This window comes from Nansenia antarctica (assembly GCF_963989245.1).
Source record: "Nansenia antarctica genome assembly, chromosome: 5".
Lineage (NCBI taxonomy): Eukaryota > Metazoa > Chordata > Actinopteri > Argentiniformes > Microstomatidae > Nansenia > Nansenia antarctica.
In genome coordinates, this window is record NC_137690.1 from 7550733 (window position 1) to 7565102 (window position 14370).

The 14370-nt window shown below is 47.9% G+C and overlaps 1 protein-coding gene across 1 annotated transcript in view; it reads right to left on the reverse strand.

Annotated features, from left to right (window-relative positions):
• mctp1a (multiple C2 domains, transmembrane 1a) overlaps positions 1-14370 on the reverse strand; it is a gene marked incomplete at both ends in the record, with an annotated part of 145802 nt that overhangs the window by 82029 nt on the left and 49403 nt on the right. The window contains 6 exons of the mRNA XM_080530635.1: positions 578-708; positions 1063-1227; positions 6327-6365; positions 8385-8496; positions 9574-9653; positions 10074-10216. Coding sequence (XP_080386761.1) covers positions 578-708; positions 1063-1227; positions 6327-6365; positions 8385-8496; positions 9574-9653; positions 10074-10216 — 670 coding nt within the window. The remainder of the gene's footprint in view (positions 1-577; positions 709-1062; positions 1228-6326; positions 6366-8384; positions 8497-9573; positions 9654-10073; positions 10217-14370) is intronic.

The following is a 14370-nucleotide window of genomic DNA, read 5'->3' on the forward strand; positions in this document are numbered from 1 at the left end:
GGGGGACAGTTGAACTAGGAGAAGGGAGGGGACTGAAACAGATGGGTATTTAAGAGGAGGGGGTGGGCAGGGGGACAGCCAATTACAGGTGAGGAGGTAACTAGCGCTCCTGCACCAGGAGGAGGTGTGTGAGGCAGAGAGGAGAGCAACACCAAGCCCTCCGACGTCCTCTCCTCTCCTAGTTATTAGTCTGCTGTCACTCACACTTAGAGGGAGGGAGGGAGGGAAGGGAGGGAGGAAGGGAGGGAAGGAGGAAGGGAGGGAGGGAGGAAGGGAGGGAGGGAGGGAGGGAGGAAGGGAGGGATAGATACACTCAAACACACACTTGCCTCCGTATACACTTTCAGACAGGCAAGCACTCGCACACATGAAGAAACACACATGCACGTACGCACACATACAGCAGACACTAGAATCTACTGACAGAGGAAGAGAGGACAGGAAAGGGGTTTGGATGAGGTAAGACCCAACCCCATGTATGTGTGTATGAAGACTGTGTGTGTGTGTGTGTGTGTGTGTGTGTGTGTGTGTGTATGAAGACTGTGTGTGTGTGTGTGTGTGTGTGTGTGTGGCCCACCTGCCCATGAAGTCGTCCTTCTTGCCTGCGTCCTTGTCCCAGACGGTGATGTCCACGTAGCCGCCCTTGTCCTCATACAGGTGGAAGTCAAACTGCTCTCTCCACTGGGGGTTCAGCGTCTTAGGTATCGTCTGAGGAAGGGGTACAGAGATGGGTGTGTGAGTGTGTGTGTGTGTGTATGTGTGTGAGTGTGTGTGTGTGTGTGTGTGTGTGTATTTGTGTGTGTGTGTGTCGTCTGTGTGTGTACGTGTGAGTGTGTGTGTGTGTGTGTGAATGTGTGTGTGTGTGTCTGTGTGCGCATTCGCGTGTCGTCTGTGTGTGTGTGTGTGTGTGTGTGTGTGTGTGTGTGTGTCTGTGTGAGAGTGTCTGTTTGTCTGTGTGTCTGTGTGTGTGCTAGATTGATCATCTCTAACATTATCTGTCGTTTCTGCCAACATGGTTTGCTTATGCATCTGGTAACCAGGTCCCACATGGTGGGGGGGTACCTTGCTCTTGTACTTCTGGTGGCCCAGCCTGAACTTGATGTAGGGGTCACTGAGGCCGTTGGCGTCCATAGGCTGGAGGTTGCGGCCCTCGATCAGACTGATGCTCACGATGCCCCTCCACAGCTGAGCTTTCCTGTGCAAGTCCGATAACCTCATACTCTGGTGCTGCTACAGTAGTTACACACACACACACACACACACACACACACGCACAGATGCGTGTACATACACGTACACACAGGTACACACAGGCACACACAGGCACACACGTGCGTGCACACACACACACACACACACACACACAAAACAGAAAAAGTCCTCAATAAGATCCCAGCTTCTGCAAAGTAAAAACTACTTACAACAGAGCATCCAATAGTGTGTGGTCATTCGATATGAATACAGAGTACCAAATACACACACAGTAACACATACTGTACCAAATACACACACAGTAACACATACTGTACCAAATACACAGTAACACACACTGTACCAAATACACACACACAGTAACACATACTGTACCAAATACACACACAGTAACACATACTGTACCAAATACACACACAGTAACACATACTGTACCAAATACACACACAGTAACACATACTGTACCAAATACACACACACAGTAACACACACTGTACCAAATACACACACAGTAACACACACTGTACGACAGACATGAAGGAAACACACAGAGAGGCAGGCAAAGATACAGGAATCGCAGTCAAACAGAGAACATGTCAACAGATCTGAGCTCCTGGGGAAGAGCTTTCCCAGCGTGCTGTGGACCACCGCTGAGTTTAGAGATGGAGACACTGAACTGTGGGATACAGGGGAGGCTGGCGGAGGTAGACATCGGAGGACGGGCCCATTGTAATTGCAGGGAATTACTAACCCTTATGGAACGGTAGCAGACCATGTGTGTTTGATACTGTTCCTCATTCCGTTCCATGCGTGTTCAGCCAATGGAAAGGTAGCACGGAAAATACCAGTATAGTTTCTCTAACTTCTGATTGGGTGGGCAGCCTACATCCCGCCTCCCAAGTCAGGCACAAACACACAGAGCTCTGAAGGAGACCCGTCCGCAGCACAGGGTCTCTCGGAGCATGTCGAGAGGGAGAGGTGTTGCCAGGGCCGGCCCTAGGACTTTTGCGGTCCTAAGCGAGATTTCTAACGTGCCCCCCCCCCCCCACACACACACACTTTTGTCGGGGTGTTGGAGTATTCGATTGACAGGTGTTTTCGATAGACGGTTGTTTAATCGACAGGGGGGGGGCATCAAAAATTGGCATCAATCCACACACAATACCCCATAATGACAAAGTGAAAACAAGTTTTTAGACATTCCAATTTTTTCTTTTTCTTTTTTTAAGTGCGGCCCCCTAGTGGTTGTGGCCCTAAGCGACCGCTTAGTCCTTTTATGCCTTGGGCCGGTCCTGGGTGTTAAACACTGATGGCTCAGATTAAACACACACAGAGAAAGTAAAAGGACACACACGGTCCCACTGCTCATGAACAATCACACACTCAAACGCGTAACCTGCTCTAACTCGTGTATGGATTGGAACAAATGAGTGTTCTAAAATGTTAGTTTAACTTTAGTTAACTTTTTGTTTATTATGCTTATTTTTGTCAGGGATCATGTACAAAAACAGTCATCTCAGAGAGAGGAGACGCTTTGCACCAGATTTAGCTAGTAGCGAATTTCCATCAGCAGCCCATTTGCATCAACTCAAATGTATTAGACGGAGGGAGAAGGTCAGACTGAGGAGAATTAATGATCTGTGTCGACACACAAAGTCCCACCCCCAGCAGCAGAGAGACACATTTTGCCAGGGGCAACAGGAGACCGATGTTGTAGATAGTTATGAGAGAGAGAGAGAGAGAGAGAGAGAGAGAGAGAGAGAGAGAGAGAGAGAGAGAGAGAGAGAGAGAGATAGATAGATAGACCGCTTCTCTAACCTCTGGGCTACCTACTGCCCAACTTGCCCACCTATTATTTCTACCAGCCCACCCTAATATAGCAGGCTGAAACCAGCCCTGTACTGTAACACCAGGCTGGGACACACAGGACCAGGACCAGGATCATTACTGGATCATTGAGCCTAACTACTACTGGGTATTCCAGGGTAAACAGTCAAATCAAATCCAATAAAACGTTATTTGTTACATATGCAAATACAGTTGTTGAAATAGTGAAATATTTTGGGACCACGCTCAACGACAGCAGTCAGCAACAATCAAAGATTCAATAATAAGTAGTAAAAAGTGACAAAAAGTGACAATAGTACCAGTCACATGGTGGATCTGTGTGTGTTTAACTAAACTCTCCGCCTGTGAGTGTCAAATACAGTACACACAGCCATTCAGCTGTACGGTAAATTGACAACATTACCAATTCAGATTGCTTCTTTTCCTCAGTTTAAGAGCGTTTTATCTGAGCCGTTTTCTAATCTCTTACAGGCCCGTGTTACCCTCTCTGCTGGAGTCACTCTGCTGCTGATCAAATGTGGTAAACAAAACAACACAACGAAACAAACAAGAGGTGGGCATACTTATTTGTCAAACAAACACATCTCTCCAAGTTATATCACTGTCTTGCTGGCTCACTGGGAGGCTCATTAGCATAGCTTTTGTTTCCTGTGAATTTCATTAAACTTTGAACAAACCCTCGCCGCACAAGAATAGCGCTTTGATCTGGAGGCGAGGCCTCTTCATTTCCATCCTCCAGATATTAAACAATGCGAGTGTCTCGGGTGCGTTGGTACAAGAAGAACAACCACCCATACAACAGTCAGTCCTCCCACTCTGGCTCCCACTCCTCGCGTAGGCTAGCGTACACGCTACCGTATGCCCAGGGAGGAACAGAACGGAACCGTGTCTTCGCTCCTCATCTCGCCAAATGCCTAATTGTCGAGACATCATTATTGTTTTGTTGGTACATACATTATGTTTGTTTCGCTCGTTACGTAAAAAAAACCTGTGGATGGATTTGGATTAGGAGCTAGCCTCGCCTTCTCTGCTAAATTAGACAATACAATGGGAGGAGTGTGTGTGTGTAGAATGTCTAGGGGAGCTAATACAAAAATCCCCGTGTGTTTTGAACTGTTCAACTTCTGAGAGAAAGCCGTGTAGCCCTTTGAAACAGTAGGGGGACTTTGAAAGAACTAGGAGTCATGATTCGGCTTTTTCTGAACTCGGCAGAGAAGCAGAGAGAAGTGAGAGATTTAAAAAGTACTTTGAAGTCGTAATTATCACACAGTTGTTTTTTCTGCGTTGTTTGCATGTAGCGAGCGTGTAGCGAGTCCAACACTATTCTGGCTTTTCCACTGTCTTCATTAAAGAGGAGTGAAGTGTATTTATAACTGTGCAGCCGGGCAGGAAGGCAAGCACCCAGGAGTAAGTAGTGTGCTTGGGAGGCACAGCGAGTGAGTTAGTTAGCGAGGGAAGCTAATTCCCGAGTCACAGACAGGATGCCCCAGTTTGGAGCTTCAAAGGGTTGGTTTGGTGAAGCTCCACAGCAGGAGGTCCGCCCCCGTCGAGGCTGGAGGAGGTAGAAATTGGAGGTCGGGCTCCCTTCCACACTTCTGCCTCTGCCAGCCTCCCCTGGTCCGCCCCCTCCCCCCCCCCCCCACTCAGACCAGAGACACTTTAAATATGTTTCTGTGTCTCTCTCTCTTCAGTACCTCCAACTTTTACTGCACTTAAGTGTTACTAGGCCAGCACAGTTAGAAAGAAACAGAATAAGGAATGGTATCAAATGCATATCACATACATTGTGATTGATCCTCTTTCCATGCATTACAATGAGCCTGAGCTCTCATCTGACCTCTCCCTCCATCATCTAACCCTAACCCTAACCCTGAACATAACCCTAACCCTGACCCTAACCCCTAACCTTAACCCTGACCTTAACCCCTAACCCTGACCCTGACCTTAACCCTAACCCCTGACCCTGACCCCAGCACTTCTTCATAGCCCTTCTCTCTTGTCACACCTGCTGCCAGGTCACATGACCAGGAAGCGGAAACCCAATTGGTCTATTGACAGTCACCTTTCTTGAATGACACAATGGTAGCGGTGCAACTTAACGCGACGAACACGGTACAGTTTGTGACATACTGAATAGCCATTGGCTACAAACAGACATGTGCCACATGCGTGGGCCAATGAGGAGGAGCGGAGCCTGGGCCAGCATGCCTTTCTGTTGTAACGACATCAAAGAGCGCAAACATGAGGGAGATGGGAGATAAAACAATAGGTCAGGGGTCAATCTGCCAGGGTGAACATGGGAACTCAAAAGGAGATGGACACTTGGACAGGTATGGAGGAGGTAAAGGGGTCTTAGAGGGTACCCTTTCTGTAGCTGGCTTGACACTTGAGTAGAATATAACCTTCAACACACACACGCGCACGCACACACACACACACACACACACACACACACACACACACACACACACACACACACACACTCTCTTCCTGGTCCCAGGTTCCTGTCTCCATGGCTACCAGAGAGGAGTTCAGCGACAGGCCCGCCACACGGGCCACACGGGCCCCTTTACAGTGGGAGGGGGATGCGATGATGACAGTAGAGGAACAAACTCACTTTATTTTCTCACCCGATAGCTGCAATACACTGTGCTTGCCCCCCCCCCCCCCCGCCAGGACTGGACAAGCTGCCTTCAGAGCCTTCATCTGCCCTGAGAGCCAGCAGCAGACTGTAGGTGCCCGTTTTACAAACAGATCGGATATGAAAGAAATCCGATCTAGACCACCCCCCAAATGCTACCGATCAAAATATAAATAGAGTTTGGTTGCATCCACACTGTGCAACATCATCTACCAAATGAGGCCTGTGGGCTGATTGGTAATGTTCCTTAATGTTCCCTCTTTGCATCTCAAAGCAAAGAGTGCAATCACGGGTACGGAACACGTCACGTACAGTGGAAAGACATTTGGAGAATCCAACTACAGTTGTCTGTCAGTTAGACGAGGGGCTAGCTAGTTGGTATATTGCAGCGTGCGGGAAAATAGAAGCAGGCATCGTGAGAAGGCCGGAGGAGAACTGACGGAGAACTGAAGGAGAACTTATACATGTGACGTTTGGTGACCAGGAGGTGGAGTGGACCAGGACCAGGGCCAGGGCCTGGACTCCACCCATGCACCAGGACAGTGGTGTTTGGGGGGGGGGGGGGTATAGTAGATAGTCGAGGTTCGGTGGGAGGTGCGGGGGGGAATAACATGCTGTGTATTACCTTACTGGACCGGTTCCAGCTCCTTCTCAAAAGCATGGTCTGAAAATGAGACAAAGCGGTTATACTGTAGAACGCCACGCCCCCCCCCCCCCCCCCCTTAGAGCTACTGCAAGGTGAGGCGGAGCAGAGATGGGGGTCACACACAGGGGTCACACACAGCCAAAGTAAACAACACATAAGAAGCGCTGCTACCCACAAGAGCCCATATATACTGTGCTGCACACACACACACAAGGGACAGGTATGTATGTGTGTGTGAAGTGCCACACTCAGCAACACACACATACACACACACACACACACACACACACACACACAGGGTTGTCCTGAGTGATGGTGGGTGAAGCTATGTTATTGTGCATCACAGTAAGACATCTAACCCTAACCCTCTAAGACCCCCGTGCTTTCTCCCCTGGTTTTTGGAGCCATCTGGTAGAGTGTGTTGTTTGTTTGTTAGTTCTTCATTCATTTGTTCTATAAAATACTGTTTGTCAGGCCCTGTATTTAATAAGCTAATATTGACCAGTAGGTGGCGATAGAGAGAAAGAAAAAAAACATCCCAATTGCATCAGAGTAACCTTGCGCTCTTTTCTTTTTCACAGTTTGAGTTATCCAAATGGATGCTTAACCTAAATAGCTTTTATTTGTTCTGTCAAAAGCGGATTCTCTGAACGATAGAACTAAAATGAGCAGCAAAAATTAAGACATCAGATCAAACAGAATAAAATATTTCCCCCTGGACCCTGCCTTGTTCTTTATCAAACATGCAGGGTCCAATTAAACAAACAAATAATTGAACAGAAATAATTTCGACTGTGAAAAACACTGAGCACCTCCGCCGAGACAAGCTGGCGCGTAATTAGGAGCGATACATCCAGCCCTCTTTGAACATGGAACACACTCTTTGTTTTGTTCTACGAGCATGTTCGATTGTGAGTGAGTACAGTGTGTGTGTGTGTGTGTGTGTGTGTGTGTGTGTGTGCGCATTTGTGTCTGCGTGTGTGTGTGTGTGTGTGTGTGTACGTGTGTACGTGCATGCGTGTGTGTGTGTGTGCGTGCGTGTGTGTGTCTGCGTGCTACTGTAAAAAACCTCTGAAAGTACAATTCATTTTCCACCAGTTGAGGGATGTTTACAGCTCATGGAGTTCAGCTGATGCCAGCTCTGGCTGTGGTCCACTTGGCTGGTGGAGGTAGAAATCAGAGGACAGGCTCATTGTAACGTCCTCCGATTTCTACCTCCACTAGCCTCCCCAGTTGTCTCAACGAATGAATTTAAAAGTTATTTTATTGGTTGAGCATGTGCTGAAGGGAGGTTCCACCATTTCTTACACAATGTTCTTTAAATCTATAACAGGGAGGGAACAAGTGCATTTGAGGGGGGACAGGGGGGACAGGGGCAGGGGGGGACGTATGGACCGCAGGCTAGTCCAGATCTTGTGTAGTCAACGGTGACGCATTATTGGGTTATGTCATTGGCTGAGGGGAGACGTCTCAAGCCAAATGAGATGAGAGTTAAATGTCAGAGCTGTTCCACAGCCTTCAATAAAGGGTGATTCAAGGATGGGGAACAGCTGAAACTACAATTCCCATCTGGCTCTAGTTTCAGATTATAGCTCCAACTGGTTCATTTCCTCCAATAAATGTGATTAGTCTCTCTCCGGAGTACAAACGTGACAGATTGGCAAATCGTGTATGGAACAATTATGTTCTCACAAAGAACATCCTGTCTGCTTCAGTACAATTAGGCCCAACCTTTGTAAACATTGTGAATGTTTTGTTGCTCATAAAGTCATTTAGCTGCTAAGATCACACATGGTCCAAACATTAACGACAGACTCTATTTCTTAACAGTCTGTATTCAAACTACACAACTCAAGTCATCAATGAGGAGTGTCTACAGCTAGGGGTGGAGGCAATCACCATAAAGAAAGTATGGAAGGATAACTGAGAGAGAGAAAGAGAGAGCGAGAGAGAGAGAGAGAGAGAGAGAGAGAGAGAGAGAGAGAGAGAGAGAGAGAGAGAGAGAGAGAGAGAGAGAGTGACAGAGAGGACACTTACAGCTTCCCTAAAGTCTCCTTCTTTGGGCGTCAGTGTAACCCCCAGATCTAGACTGCCCAGGTTATGGTCGGGGTACTGGGGGTCTTGAAGGTCAAGGGTCACGTCCAGGGTCCTGCAGGGGGCAGAGAGAGAACACAGTTACATGCTGACGAGGTACTTTATTCACACAGCCATATATACACACACACACACCCACACATACACACACACACTCACACATCTAAGTGTATGTAAGTGTAACCAGACATGGGGGAAAGCAACAATGTGTCCTGTATGTAGAATGAAAGATCACATGACAGGTTCCCTTAACATTCCAGCAGGCAGGAATGTTTAGAGACAGCAGCAGCACAACATAGGATGCGGTGCATTTCCCATATTATTCCACTAGAGGGCAGTGTTGTATTATCACTGGACAAGATCCACTATAGACTGAGGTGCCCAGCATGAGCAAGAGAGGCCAGATAGATAGATAGCAAGGAAAAAAAACACTGAAATAAGAAAGATGGAGTGACAGAACAAAACAGACAAGAAAGGAGAGACTGTAAGAGAGAGAGAGAGAGGGACAGAGAGAGAGAGGGAGAGAGGGTGCTCTGGAGCATGAAAAAGAGAGAGGGGGGTGGCTGGGGGGGTGAACAGGCTGCAATGAGACAGCAGATGGAGAGGGAGATTGAAGAGGTGAGGAGGAAAAAGAGACAGGAAATCAGAGAGAAGAGAGGAGAGGAGAGGGGAGGAAAGAGAGAGGAGAATGAGAATGAGATAGAATGCAAATGAGAGAGGAAAGGAGGGAGAATAGAGAGGAGGTAGGAGAGAGAAGAGGAGAGAGGAGAGGAGGGAGAAGAGAGGAGAAGATGTAGGAGGGAGAAGAGAGGAGAGGAGGGAGGAGGGAGAAGAGAGGAGAAGATGTAGGAGAGAGAAGAGAGGAGAGGAGGGAGAAGAGAGGAGAGGAGGTAGGAGAGAGGAGGGAGAAGAGAGGAGGGAGGAGAGAGGAGGGAGGAGAGAGGAGAGGATGTAGGAGGGAGAAGGGGGAAGAGAGGAGAGAGGAGGGAGGAGAGAGTAGAAGATGTAGGAGAAAGGAGGGGAGGAAGGAGGGAGGAGGGAGGAGAGAGGAGAAGATGTAGGAGAGAGGAGGGGAGGAAGGAGGGAGGAGGTAGGAGAGAGGAGAGGAGCGAGGACAGTTTCCTGTACAGACCTCTGGTGTTCCAGGGACTCCAGGTAGAGGCGGGCTGAGCCCATGAAGTCATCCTGGAGGCCAAAGTCATAATCAAACACCTGGGGACACAACAGCGCACCCACACACACGCACACACTGTTACCATAGGAACATCATACTGTAGTACCACGTCACTGACTACACACACACTAAGGCCAAAGTCATAGTGAAATGCCCGGGGACACAATAATAACAACAACAACAGCAGTCACTGTTAGCATACATCATACTGTATTACCACACCACTGACTACACACACACACAAACACACACACACACACTAACTCTACCACGCACACGCACACGCGCACACACACACACACACACACACACACACAAACACACACACACTAAGTCTACCACGCACACACACACACACACACACATACACACACACATACACACAAACACACACACACACCAACTCTACCACACACACGCACACGCGCACGCACACACACACACACACCAAGGGTTACCTTGACGTATAGCGGCTCTCTCAGGCTGTCCACCAGTAGGCTGACCCTCTCGTCCCACACCGGGTTCAGGTTCTTATTGATGGTTTTACTCCTGAACACCTCCTTCCCCGCGATCTTAAACTTCACATACGGGTCACTGGTCCCTGTGGAGGGAGACAGAACAGCCAGCGGCATGAGTCACATGACCTAGACCTTCCCACGGCGGCTGTTCCTAGCTGCCCACTGCCGTCAGGACTGCAGAGTCACTACCTATCTTCCAACGTAGATTGAAGAACCATCTCTTCAGGCTACATCTTGTCCCATGTCCCTCCTAAAAACCTCCTCATCCCCACTGTACCCTGTACAGTGTCTCTAATATAAATAATAAAATAATAATAATAATAATAATAATAAAAAACATAATAATAGCATTGTATGTTTACATTTTTGGCATTTAGCAGATGCCTTATTCCAAAGCAATGAAGAATCAATACATTTGACTAAGTAAGTGAATCATCTATCCATTAGTCATAGAAGGAAAAGTACTCTATTCTTACGCCAGGGGCCATTGGCAGTCGTCGTGCTAGAAGAAGGAAGGATTCTTTGTCATTAATTGACACAGGAGAAACAGTACAGGGGGGTAGTAGACGTCTCAGGAGAAACAGTACAGGGGGGTAGTAGACGTCTCAGGAGAAACAGTACAGGGGGGTAGTAGATGTCTCAGGAGAAACAGTACAGGGGGGTAGTAGATGTCTCAGGAGAAACAGTACAGGGGGGTAGTAGATGTCTCAGGAGAAACAGTACAGGGGGGTAGTAGATGTCTCTGGAGAAACAGTACAGGGGGGTAGTAGATGTCTCTGGAGAAACAGTACAGGGGGGTAGTAGATGTCTCAGGAGAAACAGTACAGGGGGGTAGTAGATGTCTCAGGAGAAACAGTACAGGGGGGTAGGAGATGTCTCAGGAGAAACAGTGCAGGGGGGTAGATGTCTCAAGAGGGACAGGACAGTTAAGGTGTAGCTTAAAGAGACGTGTCTTCAGTCTCTGATTCTGCAGTTCTGACAGCCGTGGGAAGCTCGTTCCCCCAGCGGGGAGCCAGTAACTGTCAACGGCCCCTTGTTTTGGCATAGATAATGTTTTGTTATGATGACTGATGGATAGATGATTCACTTACTTAGACAATGCATTTGTTGTAAGTCACTTTAGATAAAAGCGTCTGCTAAATGGCAAAAATATAAACGTAAAAGTAAAGCACAGAGATCTCTCCCTCCACCCCCCACCCCTTCTCTCTCCCTCCGCCCCCCTTCTCTCTGCCTCCACCCCTCACCCCCCCCCTCTCTCTCTTTTGCTCTCTCTGTGTATAATGTTTGAGAGGAGTGGGATCAGGTAAGGTCGAGGTAACAGCGAGAGATGCTGATTGGCCTGAACACTCGTTGCTCATCGCTCACGCTCCAGGTCATGTGACTAATGCTGAAGTCTGATTGGCTGAGACAGACCTGCTGGTCCCTGAATGTTCTGTTTGCTGGTACATGCCACAGGACTAACAACAATAATGTTTGTCAGCCAACAGCCCTCTCGTTAAACACATTGTTTCATTACATCATTGTTTTATTGGAAACATGCAAACTGCTCTTGTCAGCAAATAAGGGATAATATAGGATAATAAAGGATTTAGCAGAAGTATTTAACACTAGAACAGCCATGGGTGAGGTCATTTGACCAAGTGAGTAAATTATTATTTTTATTTTTAATTTCAGGACCCTCCTTTTATGACTTTTCCTAGATATGTGCGTTCTACCACCCAGTATCCTTACATTTTCAAAATCACATCAAGATAAGCTAGTATAAATCTATTTTGCAGTTTTTCTGTGTAAGAGGCAGGCTAATTTACAAGACGCGCCAACTAGTGGTCGTTGTGTGTAAGTAGCAGCATCCCATTCTAAAGACTATGGTCATTTGACCCCCGAGGCGGCGCTAAGAGTAGGTGAAATGGGCACGGCTGTTGGCGACCTATGGGTAAAAATATGTATTACAGATTGAGGATTTTTTACATAATTAACATATTTCATGTCTTTCTACCAACATATTTTAGTAGGAGATGGCAATTAGAGCGTATTAAGGCCTACATGTCTTAATAACCAGGGCTCCCTTTAAACACACAGCGTTCAGACAATCACTTGCTGGTGCAATATCTAATAGTGGCCAGGAGATGGAGCTGTTGATCTAGAGTTATCTATCTGGCAGTCCCTGGTGGTTCTGACTGACCATCCTACCTGGCCAACCGACTAGAATACAGACACACTCTGTCGCACACAAGCCATCTAATACACACACACACACCCTATACACATGCACGCACAGGCACAGGCACAGGCACACCCACACCCACACCCACACCCACACACACACACACACACACACACACACACACACACACACACACACACACACACACACACACACACACACACACACACACACACACGTCACACTCAAAGGCCTTTTCTCCGGCGTCACCCCTAGAGGCCAAAGTAATTGAAAAATAGATTTATTCTAGACCACATTTTCCATTGAAAAACGATCATAGATCCAATTCCCCAACCACAGCCCACTTTTATCCTGCTAGCCTATTCTTCACTGATATTATCCTGAGATGAAAGCCATCCAAGATGAAAAACATCAAAGACTGGATAGGAGGTGTATCACTATTACTACTACTGTCTTCCTCTCAATTAGACCAATAGATTCAGACAGGTCACTTCATCTTAATCAGTGATTAATAAACACAGAGACAAATAAAATGCAGACAAACAGAGGAGTTTAGCCTTGCTAAATGCCACAACTGTTGGAGTCAAAGCTTTGTTTGTGGAGGAGATCATCAAGCTGATATTATCTTACCAGTCCGCTCACGTTCTGTAGTTTGTGTACCGATAGTGGCCTGTAGGGGCGCTATACCAGCTACTGCATGTTGAATGTACAACGAGACCAATAAAGTTCAGCTTTGTGAATGGCGACCAAGTGTGTGTGTGCACATTGATACAGTTTGTAGAAACCTGTGCGGACCCGATACACATACGCTAGGCTCCAGGGGAGGCTGGTGGAGGTAGAAATCGGAGGACAGGCTCAGTGTGATGCATGGAACGGAATGAGGAATGGTATCAATCAAATGTATCAAACGTATCAAACGCATACCATTCCTTATTCCGTTCCATGCATTACAATGAGCTCGTCCTCCGATATCTACCTCCACCAGCCTCCCCTGCTAGACTCACATCTGAGGACCTGTACGCCCCTGTGAAGTACTACTGGAATTTAACAGTAGTACGTCCATCACTGACCTAGCAACTGATGCCGATATTGTTGAGTATGCGGATTAAGCTGCATCCTAACTCCCAAACTGAACATGAACATTACACCACCCTCCACCCACCCTCCACCCACGCTACTCCCACCCCCCGCCTCCCCTCACTGACACTGCAGAAGTAGGCAGAGATGGAGGCCTGGGCTTGGCAGGCTCTTGCACACACTCACCCACCCACACAAACAAACTCATATATTATACAAATGTAAACACAACACACACACGCCATTAGCAGATTAGCTAAATGAAGCATAAATGACTGCCATTTTCTTTTTATCCCTCTACATCAATCTAAATAATTCTCCAGTCTCTCTCTCCCTCCCTCTTTCTCTCTCTCACTCCCTCCCTCCCTGCCTCTCCCTCCCTCCCTCCCTCCCTCCCTCCTTCCCTCCCTGCCTCTCACTCCCCCCCTCTCACTCCCTCCCTCCCTCCCTGCCTCTCACTCCCCCCCTCTCACTCCCTGCCTCTCACTCCCCCCCTCTCACTCCCTCCCTCCCTCCCTCCTCCCCCCCCCCCCCCCCCCCCCCCCCCCCTTCCCTGGGAGTTGCCTGTCTCAGCGTTCTCGTTGGCACACAGTATATTACATCACACCCCGTGCGGCTGTAATCACAGTTGGACGATGACTAGAGGGACTGGGATTGGAAAACGCTGACACGACGTCTCTCAGCTGCCAGCGGGCTTCTTGATGTGTGTGGGACGAGATGCGCTCCCAGGTCTATAAGCTGGGAGGAAATGAACCGTTGATGGATCTCAGCAGGACAGCAGAATGGAGAAGAGAGTAGGCTGGAGGTGGATGAGGCTGGGGGAAAGGAGAGTCACTCACTACCTATCTTCCGCCGTAGATTGAAGACCCATCTCTTCAGGTTACATCTTGACTGTCACTCCTAAAGACCTCCTCATCCGCACTACCCCCCTCTACAGTTTCTCTACTGTAAATAAATGAAAAAACACTTCCTTCT